At 43.7% G+C, this 15,279-nt stretch overlaps 1 protein-coding gene across 1 annotated transcript in view; it reads left to right on the top strand.

The window, feature by feature from the left end:
- The window catches only part of LOC145351296 (uncharacterized), a 30,164-nt gene extending 15,133 nt beyond the window's left edge, over positions 1-15,031 (top strand). The window contains exons 2-5 of the mRNA XM_080200923.1: positions 3,712-4,008; positions 7,158-7,266; positions 9,288-9,463; positions 12,897-15,031. Of these exons, the coding sequence (XP_080057049.1) occupies positions 3,712-4,008; positions 7,158-7,266; positions 9,288-9,463; positions 12,897-13,883 (1,569 nt within the window). The 3' untranslated portion in view covers positions 13,884-15,031. The remainder of the gene's footprint in view (positions 1-3,711; positions 4,009-7,157; positions 7,267-9,287; positions 9,464-12,896) is intronic.
- Positions 15,032-15,279: the final 248 nt, after the last annotated feature.

Raw genomic sequence — 15,279 nt, 5'->3', positions numbered from 1 at the left:
TTGTCTACCTTAATGTTTCTCAAGAACCCCAATACCTCCTTTTTGATCTCAACATGACTCAAACTACCTACACATCCTTTCCCAGACTCATCATCCACCAAGTCCTTCTCTTTGGTGAATACTGACGCAAACTGCTTATTTAATACCTCGCCCATTTCCTCTTACTCCAAGCATAGATTTCCTCCCCTTTCCTTGAGTGGACCAACCCTCAACCTGGCTATTCTCTTGCTCTTTATGTATGTATAAAAAGCCTTGGGATTTTCCTTAATCCTGTTGACCAATGACTTTTCATGATCCCTTTTAGCCCTCTCCAAGTGTGGTATAAATTGCTAACATTTCCAAAGCATAACTGACCAGAGATGAGAGATAATTTTCTGAAAAAGGAACTCTCAGAATTTTAAAGGAAGTGCAACTTAGTTTAATACAAAGGAAGATTTAATCATCATTAACTCTTCTTGTGCCTGACGGTGTTGTCCTATGAAATGCTGCAGTGTAAATAGAATGCTATCAAGTATCAGAATTATTTGTGAAGGTGTTTGGCATTTGGTTTGCTAGGTTGAATAGGACAGAGTGAGCTATAAGTAAGGAAAATAATGAGAGCGCCACCTTACCAAAAGAGTTCTAGGTGCCGAAAGAGTGAGTAAATTGGAGAGAATCATGCTGATTTTTGGGCAAAAACTGCGAGATACAATCTTATGGCAATTACGCAGAACAAGTGCCAGGATCTCATTCTTGCCAGCAAGATGGTTGGGTGAGGCAGAGCTTGCTGGGAAAGCCAGCTACTGAGTTCTTGGGACGGCATAGCACCGCTCCTGACCTCCCAGGGATTTCCTGCCGCCTCCCCCACCTATCCCACAGACATCGCACCCACCCCCCCACACTGCCGATCACCCCTTGCCCCACGGACATCGCCACCATGCTGATCATCCCCATCTGCAGAGTTCCCTCTTCCTCCCTCGCTGATTGCACCTGCCTGTAAAGTTCCCTTCCCACCTCAGCAGAGGTTCCTTCCCTCTCATCCTCTCCCCACCTCTACCACGCTGCCACCCCCCTTCCCCGCCACCACCACCACTACCACCACCTCTGCGATGCTCCCCTTCTCTTCCCTCCCTGTCATAGTTCCACCCCACTCAGGGTCCACCCCCTTGGCACTGCCCCTGGAAGTTATAATGCCCAGCAGGTAGTGCCAGGGTTCTCAATGGGCACTACCAGGGTACAAAGCCAATTTCACTGACAAGATAGGGCCAGAACAATCAGGAGAGCTGAGAAATCAGGTGTATTTCTTACTTTTTGCTTCTCGCCCGATCTTACCACCTCGTTTTATCGAAAGTCAGGTAGAATGAAGTCGTAATATTGCACCCTGAGAATCTGTGCGCTGTAGGTGGTTAGAAATATAACTTGAGTCTGGATATTTAAAAACATCTGCTACAAGCTAGTATTCTTACTGAATTTCGTACTAAAACTTGGTGACATACATTGCACTCAGGATGTTCAAGACTTGTGGTATAGTTTGGTAGATGGTGATATTGTTGAATTATGCTAAGTGAATGGGATTGTAAATGACTTAGAGTTTATTGGAGAGTAAGCCTGAATGTGCTTGTCATTCTACTTTTAGAGTCATAGAATCCCTACAGTGCAAAGGTAGGCCATTTGACCCATCGAGTCTGCACTGACCACAATCCCACTCAAGCCCTATCCCCATAACCCCACACATTTACTCTAGCTGAACCCCTGATACTAAGGGTCAATTTATCATGACCAATCAACCTGACCTGCATATCTTTGGAGGAAACCGGCGCACCCAGTGGAAACCCATGCAGACACAAAGAGAACATACAAACAGCCACCCGAGGCCAGACTTGAACCCAGGTCCCTGGCACCGTGAGACAGTAGTGCTTACCATGTGTTACTGTGCTGTCAAGTACATGCTCTCCTTTTGCCAACAGGGGTAAACTGAGTAATTTATAGGGACCTAGCTCTAAATCCAGAAGATCAAAAGATTCTGTGATAGTTACTGTAACAAAGGGTTTTTTTTATATATTAACAGTGATTCATATTGAGTCTAAAGCTTAAAATAACTGCTGGATATATATGGCAGTCAAACATTTAACAGAGTGTTAAGATAGCACGAAGCTAGATATTGGTCTTCTATCAGCAGCAGTCATTTCTTGGATGAAATTAATCAAGTGGTACACAGCAAGGAACAATAGTCAGGAAATAAGTATTTCAGTTTTTAGTAGGATATATCCTCTCATTTGAAATAATATACATGAACAAATATTTAAGTAAATTATAAAATAAAGTTTTGGAAAATCCAGTAAATGAAGTGACAACATTTTTTAAAAAAATCCTGAAGTGTGGATGTGTGCTTACATACCCTATGATAAAACAAAAGCCCATACAAAATGTATTGTATAGTATAGACACTTATAAAAATGCCACTACTGGATTGGGTCCAAGTCGTGGCAGTCAAATTAACTTGTACTAATGTGCTGTCTAGTTGTGTCCACATATATATTTGCAAATACCAAATGGCCTTTCAGTGCAAAAATGCAATAAATCTCATGTAATATGTGTTTTTAAAAATTAAATTGTTATCCCCGACAGCGAGTTCCAAAGCACCTTATCCCAACGTTGTTATGCAGTATTGGCGTAGTGTACCTACTCCTCTTATGATATGAACATCCCAAAATAATTGTCTCAGTTTAAACAGTATCTTTGGAATATAACAAAGAACAACACAGCACGGGAAACAGGCCCTTCAGCCCAATGAGCCACACTGCCATTTTAACATTGTGAGTTCCCTCTTCCACCCATGATGCTTGTCTATGCTTATGGCACTCCACATTGGAAACCAGATTGAGGGGAGACTAATTTAGGGACAATTTGTTACACCAATCAGCCTAAGAGCACATCTTTGGGGTGTGGGAGGAAACCAGAGCACCTGGAGAAAACCCATGCAAGCACGGGGAGGATGCGCAAACTCCCACAGATACTGACCCAAATCCATGTATCTGCACAGCAAACAGTGAAAGTCACTGAGCTGTCATGTTGCCCATCAGCTGGTCCAGTTTAAGCGTACACTAAGCGTGAGGCACTAGGCTACTCTCAAAACACCCAAGAGCAGCCCTCTCACGACCCACCGCGTGTATGCTCCTTGTTGGACAACAAGGCGGACTGAAGCACCTGTGGAGTAAAAGAGAAAAACATCAATAACATGCCCATCTTTTGCAAACATTCAAGGGAATCCCCAGAAGCTCAAAAGTAAAACAAGTGAGCCAGAAAATATGAACAGTATGGTTATGACACTTGTCTATTTACAGCTTCATTTGCTTCATTCCTTAATTTTTACAATCGAATGTTTTCTCCCCATTCCCACTAGACACCAGTTGTAAACAAGAAGTTGTCCTTTCATCTTTTCTTCATTCAAAGTTCACTGAGGATACAGAAATCAATGCAGAAATGTGTGCACTACGTGATTCAATCTCAAACTTGTCAAAGCAATTGTTGACCTTTTTTTAGTGTAAACGAGGATCTTCTGCTATAAACAGTGCGCAAATCTGGCATTCCAAAAACATCTGCAAAGTGCTGGGACGTACCAGAGTTTATCTGGATTCAGTCATCTACCAGAGTTCTCGTGCATTCAGAGTTTCAAATAGATTTTGTGTTGTTCCTTAGTTTTGATTGAAGCCTTCTTGTTTTTTTTTTCAGAAAGTTTGGAAGAAGAACTGGTCCATCTTATACTCAGCAAGTTCATCCAGCATTGCCAGGTTGGAACAATTTGATGCAAAGGATTTCAGCAATGCCTTGGACAGACAGAATACAAAAAGGGTGGAGAGGATCATTCGTTTGTCTGACTGTATCAGCATCAGTCAGACTCAAGTGGAAAACTGTCCGAAAGAAATGTCAACATTCAGTATATTCACCACTGAGAAAACCTACATAATGGCAGCTTCAAAACCTGATGTGATTGATTGGACCAAGTGCCTGTGTGAGTTGGCATTCCCGGTAAGTAAATCACAAGGAGCTGAAATTTAAATCTGATGGTTATTAGATCCACTGATAACAAATGGATATTGTTGGGTCATTTAAAAATGGAGCAGATGTGTACATTTGTGTTCAGGAAGAGCTTTTCTTAAAATGAGCGTTAAACAATAAACTGCTTATGTGGTGTTCATTTGTATGGTGCCGTTAGTTAATCTTACAAACAATCCATGTTAAATTATACCACAAGTCTTGACTTTGAATTTTTTTCCGAAAGGGATAGATCCCTGGTGGGCAAGCTCCATGATGTGGGTATGCTGGCGTTGGACTGGCGTAAACACAGTAAAAAGTCTGACAACACCAGGTTTTAGTCCAACCTATTTATTTGATAATATATCAAATAAATAGGTTGGACTAAAACCTGGTGTTGTCAGACTTTTTACTGGGCAAGCTCCAGCCCAGGGGCCTCTTGAGGCCCTTTCAAGTGCGGCTACAAGACATGCTACTGACTGTTGCACATTCACAGGGTTGCCACATTCCACTGATCTCTGTCAGAGTAGTTTTTTTTTCCCTACTGGTCTGAATGAAGTGATATTCTTGTAAAGCAAGGGCAAATGAAGTGAGGTGCGTGCTGATTGACCACAACATTGACTGTGAGAGCTGTGCGCTCCCTCTGCACCCAAAGTGTAAACACTTCCTTTGTTTTTACCATTTAAAGTTGATGACAGTTCTATTAATATATAAATGATTAAGCATTTTCTATAACTCGTTGTGAAATATTTGGCAAGAATTGCGTATTTAATCTTATCCATGGGGTCATGTTTGGTGAATGAGCCTGATTTCAATCCTGCGGCCCACTGAGATAAAGGAGGGCAACTCATGCAGCCCACTCACATGCCGAAGTTGCCCATCACTGGGGTAGATTGTGCCAAGTTGCGTCTCTTTCTCTGGATTACAAACTACCTTTCACCTCATGAGTCTAGAATCTAATCCAGTGCGTATTAATTGATAACATTTCCTATGTCAGTCAGTTATAGGAATCCTACATAAAAAGAATTTGAGTAGTGTCAGTCAATTTTCTGGTGATGTTGGCATAAGGCACAGAATTTCCCCACATCTGCCGTCAGATAGCCAAAGGATGTCTGATATGGGAAGTAGTAAAATGCAACTACCATTGGAAATAGCGAGGCATCTTGAGGGGAATTGCTTGATAGAGCAGACGCAGCAAGGTTTCGTTAAGGGGAAGTCGTGTCTGACAAATTTATTGGAGTTCTATGAGGATGTGTCTAGGGCGGTGGATAGAGGAGAGCCGGTGGATGTGGTCTTTCTTGATTTTCAGAAGGCGTTTGACAAGGTATCTCACAAGAGGTTATTGCAGAAGGTCAGGGGGCATGGAGTTGGGGGTAGGGTGTTAGCGTGGATAGAGGATTGGTTGTCAAATAGGAGGCAGAAAGTGGGGGTTAATGGGTGCTATTCGGATTGGCGGATGGTGACTAGTGGAGTGCCCCAGGGGTCGGTGCTGGGGCCTCAGCTATTTACCATTTATATAGATGATCTGGAGGAGGGAACCGAGTGTATGGTGCTGAAATTTGCTGATGACACCAAGACTGGTGGAACGGCAAATTGCGCGGAGGGTGTGGAGAGTCTGCAGAAGGATCTAGATAGGCTGGGCGAATGGGCCAGGAACTGGCAAATGGAATTTAATGTTGGCAAGTGCGAGGTGGTTCACTTAGGTAGGAATAATGGTAGGAAGGACTATTACTTACATGGCGAAAAACTGCAGCAGACGACGGTGCAGAGGGACCTCGGGGTCCTTGTGCATGAGTCGCAAAAACCCAGCCTGCAGGTGCAGCAGGTGGTCAGGAAGGCTAATGGGATGCTGGCCTTCATAGCGAGGGAGATTGAATATAAAAGTAGGGAGGTCTTGCTGCAGCTGTATAGGGCATTGGTGAAGCCGCAGCTGGAGTACTGTGTGCAGTTTTGGTCGCCGCACTTACACAAGGATATTTTGGCCTTGGAGGGAGTGCAGAGGAGGTTTACTAGGCTGATACCGGAGTTGAGGGGGTTGAGCTATGAGGAGAGGCTGAATAAACTAGGCTTGTACTCGTTAGAGTTTAGAAGAATGAGGGGAGATCTCATTGAGACGTATAAGACGATGAATGGGATGGATAGGATAGAGATGGAGAGACTCTTCCCGCTCAGAAAGGACGGTAGGAGTAGGGGGCACAACCTCAAGATAAAGGGGGGGTGGTTCAGAATGGAGTTGAGGAGGAACTTCTTCACTCAAAGGGTGGTGAATCTCTGGAATTCTCTGCCCGTTGAGGTGGTGGAGGCTGCCTCGCTAAATATTTTTAAGATGCGGGTTGATGGGTTTTTGATAAGCGAGGGGATTAAGGGTTATAGGGAGAGGGCGGGAATGTGGAACTGAGCCACGACAGATCAGCCATGATCTTATTGAATGGTGGGGCAGGCTCGAAGGGCTAGATGGCCTACTCCTGCTCCTATTTCTTATGTTCTTATGTTCTGAGGTTGTAGCCTCATTTTTTTTTTGCGAGGTGGATTGATTGGCGGAACCTTTTCTCTGTATCTCAACTACACTGCATCTGACCCAGGAACACATATTGCTGCCACGTGATTCTAGAAATGTTACATCGTCCAACTATGTGCCATGTTTCGGATACATATCTTGTGATAATCACATAATGGGAATGATAACATTGGTGATGTTTTTGGATTGCGGCATGCATAATCTAAGGCCGGGATTTTCCGGCCATTCACACCGGCAGGATCTTCTAGTCTTGCCAATTGCGCACCCCTACCATGGGTTTCCCAGCAGCAAAGGGTGCATTCAATGGGAAACCCTTTGCCACCAGCAATGGTGGATTGCCTCTTCTGCAGTGAAACGTCTGACAGGTTGCATGGAAAATTCCATCCTGTTGTCTGCTGTACCATGTTGTTTCCAAACACATTGTGAGGAATCTTTAAAGCAGTTAATTTTGCCAATTCAATGCACTGGCTCTCTCAATCAGTTCCCAACAAAACTGGCAAGTTATATTAATGGTCCGAAGTGTATCAATGTTAAATTAAGGTGCGGGGGGTGGTGGTGGAATTGAACTTTGTTGTGGCTTTTAAGTCGTGTCTGATTATGCCTTTCACTTCCTCTATGTTGCCAGAACACCAGCGCAAGGAAACAAAATGAAGATACTTCACTGTCCAGTGACACATTGCCGAGAGAATCATTAATAATGGAAGAAAATGAGCTTTATTCAACAGTAGCTCAAGGTATTAGATAAGGAGGTTGTGACCATGTCTAGAACTTGTAGTTTCTGACCCATCACTAGGTGTGATTGCAGGAATTCATCCATTTTTCATGCGAATTCTGCCTAATCACATCCTGTAAATGTTAAGACTCACATCATCTGATTTGCTGCAGCTAATGGTATTGTGGGGATTGACAGTATAATTAACTGCAGTGGCCAGCTTATGAGGCCAGAGACCACTGGGGTGAAACTGGGGTTGATGGTTTGAGTACTGCAGGATCTCCTAAGGTTACAGAATTTGTCTTGACAGCTCACAGGACCCACAATGATGCCCTTCAAAGGGATTATCAACTATTTACAAGTGAGTTATTGGACTATTTTTTTTTCTGATGTTTTTGATGCCGCTGTCTGTATTTGTTAGAAGTTTCAATAGTCTACAGGGAGAGGTGTGACTATTGCAGTAGGTTTAAAAACTTGTTCCTGAAGCCATTACTTCCAGATATGTGTGGTCAGGTAGGCCTTCCCCTTGGAATTGAGCATGATTTTGAGAATGGGCAAAAATCCACAGACAGCAGCGCAAAACGTTAGAAAGAAGAGGTGAATGAGGAGGAGAGGCTATAACTTACACATCCACTGTCTACATGACCAATTAATTCAAGAGCCAGTGGCCACAACCACAACTTCCCATTCACCATGAGTTTCACACTCCTCACCTTCCCCCTTACTGACCATCACATTGCCCACTTGTCTCAATGCAAAAATAAAAGCCAACGCAACATTTTAAATTCCAGCCCAAATATCTAAATTAAATCATGCCAAATTGCATACACAAATAAATTAATCATCTTTGTGTATTTCATAGTACCTGTCCTCCTTGTGCCTTGGCCACTCCTAATGCTCCTATGCAGTGCTAATCCAGTAGTTGCTGATCGGCTAGTGGATAGTCAGTGATGGTGACTTCACATGGCCTTAGAAGCTGACTGCGAACAACTCAAGGCCTGGCATCAGACCGCACCATCTCACCATGTGCAGCCCCAGTCTTGGCTGCTCAACTGACAGACAACAGCATTGCCAGAGTGGATTGGTGGGAGGGTGAATGCTGGCATCAGAGAGAGGACAGTAGGTTTGTGTTCCGTGTAGGCATTGCCAATCCTAGTGATCTGCACTGTTGTGACAAGCAGCAAGCCCTTTATAATACTGCTGTCTAGTGCAGCACTCTGAATGTCCTCGTGGGTAGCTGATGCTTTTGCTGTAATGGAAGCTGAGACAATAGGCCTTATACACCACATCACGGTTGATTCCAAAGGTGTTTTGGTGGAATTGGCACCGAGTTCCATGTTGAAAAAGTTAGGTTCCAAATTTGCTCAAAGTCCTGTGCCGAGTTGGTGGTGGGCTCCTCCATATACTTTCACAAAGCATACCAATTTTCTAGCATACTTCCCAGTGTGCCTGACAAGCTGGCACCTCTGTCCCTGGATCTAGCTCAATTTTGTCTGGTGTACAGTATGTATATCCTGTCACTATGTTGTCCTCTATAGTAATTGAGCCGGTGATTTGTGGGTACAATATCAATGGTGTGTCTTCATCTTGATTGTCACCTTGTTCTTCCTCTATCCCTTGAATATCTAAAATGGAAGGAGGACAAGGGCTGTGGTGAGAGGAGAGGAGAAGGACAAGGGTTGTGGTAAGAAAATGAGCGCCCCAGATCTGCCAGCCTCTGATGGTCGTACCCAGAAGATGCACAGTAGGACCTTGGGGAGGTCTTTGCTTATCAGAAGTGTTATTTTCAGAACATTTCTGTTTATATAGGGCTAGCTGATGGCAATCTTAATTGATACTTTATAAAACATGTCTTCATAATAGTGGCTAAATTTAATGCCAAGGGCTGGTGTAAGAAAAGTGAAGAAATTGTGTACAAATCTCAGAAAAGTGCTTGCACAGAAATGTCTTGAGAATATTCCTCCCAAATCTCTCCATTCATGTTGAAGTCTATCTGAATGTAAACGTTCTTTATCATCAACTCATTGACAATGTATTCCACAGCTGCTAACCAATTCACTGTGACGGTACAGAAGACTGAGGCAGCTACAAGATGCAAACTTCAAGGAACGTACCTGTTAATACCTGGCAAGGACAGCCTCATTTTGAAAGATCCCAAATCTAAGCAAGATATCTACAAGTGGCCTTATCAATATCTTCGCAGATATGGAATGGATCAGGTGAAATTATAGCTGCTTTCATCTTCTTCCTGGTATGTTGTGTTCTTGATATTGATCGTGGGTACTGATGGCAATGGTTTTGTCAAAGTCAGTGCCAGTGTGATGCCAGGAACGTAGGCCAAACACCCCAACAACTGGCAGATTCTTTCAAACAGCATGACTCTTCAGCTGTTTGTGATGGGCAAAGTACTGACCAGATCCAACCAGCCTGTGCTTTGTGCAACAACACGGGTGCAAAATCTCACCAGCAAGGTCTCACTTTCCAATTCAGTCCCAGCCCTCACCAGTGACAAAACAAGGTTCCCACCCAGGAAGGCTGGGAACCTCATTACAATAAATTTTAATATAATTCCCCACCACGTCGTTCTCCCCCATTTGGAGTTCCCCTCACACTGACTTCACGTCAGTGAGGATTACAGGCAATTTTCAAAATGGGGAACCTGGCAAAGGAACCTACTGAGAGTACACAGGTAAGTCTAGCCCCCAGGGGGGAGTGAGCCATGTACCCTGACACTGCCCCCAGGCATTCTGGCACTGCCACCTGGTACCCTGGCACTGTCCGAGGAGTCCGTCCTGGGGGCAGTGTGAGCATTGGGCCCTCTGGGCAGCTCCTTTGGAGTGGTTGGGGGTCGTCCCCTTGTGCGTGTGGGAGTTCCCCATGTGTGTGTGTGGTGGGGATCCTGCATGTACATGGGTGGGATGGTGTTCCCCAGTGTCCGCGGAGGAGGGCCGCTGTGTACGTGTGGGGTTTCCTGTTTTTTTTAGTTAAAATTATACCCCAATCTCAGAACTTAGAACTCAGAACTCCAGAGATTTTCTGAACAGAGTGCTGGTTTATGCAGGCCTTGTACCCCAACTACTGCACCCCAAATACTGGCAGCACAACTCAGGGAGCATGATGGCACAGCGGTTAGCACTGTCGCCTCATAAGTCCAGGGACCCGGGTTCAATTCCGGCCTTGAGTGACTGTCCGTGTGGAGCTTGCATATTCTCCCCTTGTCTGCATGGATTTCTTCCCACACTCCAAAAATGTATGAGTCAGATGGATTAGCCATGCTAAGTGCGCTAGCTTGCAGGGATTGGGTGGAGGGGAGAGCCTGGATGGGATGCTCAATCGGAAAGTTGGTGCTGATTTGATGGGCTGGATGGCCTCTTCCTGCACTGTAGAGGTTCAATGGTTAAAACTGAATAGAAAAGCCGACTGTGCAAACCTGCGAGCTGCGCGTTGATTTTCTCACCTCAGCCAACACTTTGTGCAGAGAATAGAACATTCCATCCATAGTCATCATAGAATCACTACAGGGCAGAAGGAGGCCATTCAGCCCATCAAGTCTGCACTGACCACAATACCACCCAGACCCTATCCCTGTAACCCCATGTGTTTATCTTGCTAGTCCCCTGACACTAAGGGGCAATTTAGCATGGTCAGTACACCTAACCTGCACATCTTTGGACAGGACATAGCATGCAACATTAGATGTGATTTTATGATTGGTTAGCAAGTGTTGGCCAATCTTGATTATGTTTAGAATTACACAGAAAACCAGTTTAAGATAATCAATCGGGATTACAGTATGGGCAAATTTACAAATGTCAGATGCAAATACTCGCACAGAGGACCTTGTCCTTGGCAGACAGAAGGAGCATGTCCACACATTGTTCTTTTTCCAATTAAACATAAGCTTGGGGGCAGCTATTTACTCGCATGATTCCCCATGGCAATGCCCTGATCAATCAGTCAAGATGCCTGGTTTGCTTTTGAAAATAAGCTTGTCAGTAACTATTTACTGGTGCATTCCCCGTGACAATACCTCTACCACAGTAAGAATTCTCACAACACTAGGTTAAAATCCAACAGGTTTATTTGGTAGCAAAAGTCACTAGCTTTTGGAGCGCTTGCTGTCCCTTCATCAGGTGACTCACTGTTTACCCCAGTCCAATACTGGCATCACCACATCATGAATACCTCTACCGATCAGACCTCACTTGCCAACCAATCAGTAATCGCCTCTCATGCAGTATAAATTGCTGTTCCCTTTACTATTGATATTCCCGAGAACATCTTACCCAGGCCATTTCCCTCACACTATCCCTGTAACCACACACATTTACAATGGCTAATCCAGCTAACCTAGACATCTTGGAACACTAAGGGGCATACCATTCCATCTAACCTGTACACCTTTGGACTGTGGGAGGAAACCCACACAGACACGGTGAGAACATGCAAATGCCACATAGTCACCTGATGCCGGAATTGAATCCAGGTCCCTGACACTGTGAGGCAGCAGTGCTAACCACTGTGCCAACATGCCGCCACTTATTCCAGCTGCTTTTCCAACCTTCTGATAAATTCAACCAGTTTTCCGTTCATTGTGGCAGTTAGATCTGACTGAACCAATTGGGCAGTAAAAGAGGAGTGCTGTAATACTGTCTCTCTCTTCTTTTTCTCTCTCTCTCTCTCTCTCCTCTCTCTCTCTCTCTCTCTCTGTGTGGCAGTTATTTTGTTGCTGACTCTTTACCATCCTGCCCGCATCAGCTACAAAGCTGGGTCTTCCTTATCATTTACAAGAAGCAAGAACCACCGGACAATCAATAGGACCCTTGTGCCAATTAGTGTTGTAGGTGTCTCCACCAGGATTGTAGTGAATAATTAGCTCAATAATGTTATATCATCTTAGCACATTTCACATATTCCCTTCATGTGAATGATCATGAGGGCTACCTGTCGATATTTTGTCATCATTCCTCACTCAGAAGGGATGTGTATGGCCTACATAATCTGGGAAGTACTCTGGACATCTGAATTGCCCTCCTTCAATTGTTTTTGAGGATGAAAATCTCCTAAGTTAATGGGGTTGAATTTATCCTGATCAGCCATTATATCTTTGCTGGAAGATTTGTAGAAACCCTACAAAATCTGCACTGGTTGTCTAGGCTTTCCATAGTTCTTCAATGGTGGCCGTTTATTTCCAGGGTCAAATATAAGTAAGCTTGTGGGCTTTAGAGCTTTTTCAGTGCCTAGAGTAGAGATGACAGACTAGCTATCCAAATGTATATCATTCCGGGTAACAGTGGATGATGAGCAAACAAGAATGCGAGGAGACTGTGGTGATGCACTGTCGGGGTTTGGAATCTGGGTAACTAATGACTTGAATCACCTTGGGTAATAAGGAAAGGTGGCAGAGCAGAGTTCCACATACCACATAGACTTGTAAGTGGTAGATTGAAAGGCCTTGGGAGATGGATGAGGCTCAGATTCCATGTTGCCATGCCTTACAGCTAGAAGTAGCTCATGTTGGTGAATTGCTAACCCTGAATAGAATTGAATTGGTTTCTGTTTAACCAGTAAAATTAAGGGGTTATATGTACTTAAATGCAGCAAAATGAATATTTTGAAATAAGTTCTGACAAAGATATTCTTCTTCCACAGAACAGATTTTCATTTGAGGCAGGGAGAAGGTGCGATTCAGGACAAGGTCTTTTCCAGTTCAACACCAAGGAGGTGAGAGGAATCTTCCACCTTATCGAAATAGCTGTTAAAGGAAAAGAGCCCACCAAAAGCCAGCAGTGTTCAGGTTTAATCTCTCCTGACTTTGAGACTTCCACAGCACTCAGTCGACAACTGTCAAAAGCAATAACTTCTTCTCAGGAATCTTTGGATGACAAATCGCTAGGTGGAAGGATGCCAGTCCAGCAGAGTACGCAGGACACTGAGGCAAATCCAAAGATAACCAAGAAAATAAAAAATCAGGATTGGAAAGGCCAGACGTCTCCCGGTGGCACAATGCCAAGTGCAGCCACAGGGGGCGAGAAGACTGTCCCTCCGGCTGATGAACAGGTGGATGCAAATGCCCCAGGCGAAATACTTTATGCCACCGTTAAATACCCCCAAGACCAGCCAAAGAAAGATAACATGGAGGAACCAACAATTAAGCCTACAAGATATAGTGATAGTTACAGTGATGACTCTTCCACAGATCCAGTGTATGAAAATGTTTCTGCTATGGAATCTTGGTTATCCTTTGAGGAGGAGCCAGCTTTCCTCGAGGACATAAATGGACCAATATACCAAAATTCAGCAGAGAGTCATGACGACCAGAACATTCCTTTTCCTGTGTCAGTTTCTCCCCCAGATTATGAGAACCATAAGAGTGCATGGAGTCAGCAGACTTTGCAAAATGATGAAATTGAAGACGCTTCAGTCAACAACGCAACTGAACTGCAACAAAGTCTTCCTGGGACAAAGACTAAGGAAAAAGGTATTGCCTTAAGCCATGGAGTATCTAAAGTCACAAAAGCAAAATTTCCTGCTGGTATCTATGAGAAACTAGATGATCTGTACGCTAAAGAATTGAATAAAACGCGAGAAAGCATGTTAGCGAGAGGTGGCAGAGCACCTGATCTTCCAAAAAAATAACCGAGTGGGGATGGGGTGGGGGAACAGCAGGTAAATGATACGGTCACATTATCAAGAGAGAAATAATCTCTTTTAAGGGTCTTTGCAATTTATCTGACATTCAACAGCATACTTTGGAATAATGAGATATGTAAGATTGTGAGGGGTTATGGACATGATGAATAGGAAGCAGCTGCTCCCCTTGGTTCAGGGGTTAGTCATGAGGGGGTATAGTTTTAGAGTGAAGGTCAGGAGATTCCGAGGGGATTTGAAAAAGATAATGTTCACTCAGAGCTTGGAGGGAATCTGGGATACATTACCTGGGAAGGTGAAACCTTATCGGCTTTAAAAAGTATTTGGATGAGCACTTGAAATGTCATAACATTCAAGGATATGGGACTGGTGCTGGAAAAAAAGGATTAGAGCGACTTTAGTGGTAGTTATTGTGGGTACAGACTCGATGGGATGAAGATCCTTTCCTGCACTGTGTGACTATTCAAAGCTTTTTTTCTCTAATAATCTACAATTACAATTTGAATGACCTGAAAGGGCAAATCTTTTTGGGCCTAATTTTTGTTTTGATCTCCTGTGGTGTTGAAGGCTGTAGTGGGCAGGCAGGAAAATGAAGGTAAGACCACAATCAGATTAGCCAGGATCGCACTAATTGACAGAGCAGGCCCATACGGTTAGATGGCCTATTCCTGCTGCAGTTTCTCATTTCTTTGAGAACCTCGCTGTTAACAGCAGGTTGTTACCATAGGCCACTGGAAGATCTCTAGTCTATTTCAGATTTCTGTTTTTAGTGGGGAAAATGGGGTTGTCAGTCCAAATTCTACATCATTAGAATGGTGACAAACGTATTTCATGTAAAGACTGGGGGAACAGAGCAAACCAATGAGAAGAAATAGTATTCCTTAATCTCTGAGACCTGAATTATTATAATCGAAAACAGATTTAGGGAGTGACATTCTGTTTTGTCTGATGGTTGTTAAATCATTTCAGCAGCTGCATTGAACAAAGTGAAAATCATAGGTGGAACTGAAGGAAATGTAATTCACAAGTACAAGAGTGAAGAAAAGAGATATTTCATACCAAAGGCAAATAACATGATGCCGATTTATTGCTGAATGTATTTGTTGTTGTTTCTGCCTGTAAAGCAATGTGCTGCAGTTCACTAGCATTTCATACTTAAAGCTTCTGAGACAATGTGTGCTACATATGAGTAGCCCTTTCTGTGTTTAGAATGTGTCCACGTAATATTGAATCGAAATATTGTATGGCTGCCAATGGAAAATATCATTATATATGTTTTAGACATTATTATACATATAGAGCAGTTCTGGCATATGTTGTCTGATAACCATAGTGGTCTCTTCCAATCCTATAGATCGCTATGTTCCTGAGCACTTTTGTTAAA

Source organism: Carcharhinus amblyrhynchos, chromosome 13, assembly GCF_965287045.1.
Source record: "Carcharhinus amblyrhynchos chromosome 13, sCarAmb.v2.hapA, whole genome shotgun sequence".
NCBI classification, from domain to species: domain Eukaryota; kingdom Metazoa; phylum Chordata; class Chondrichthyes; order Carcharhiniformes; family Carcharhinidae; genus Carcharhinus; species Carcharhinus amblyrhynchos.
The sequence above is the reverse complement of the archived record's forward strand: the minus strand, read 5'-3'. Positions and strand labels throughout refer to the sequence as shown.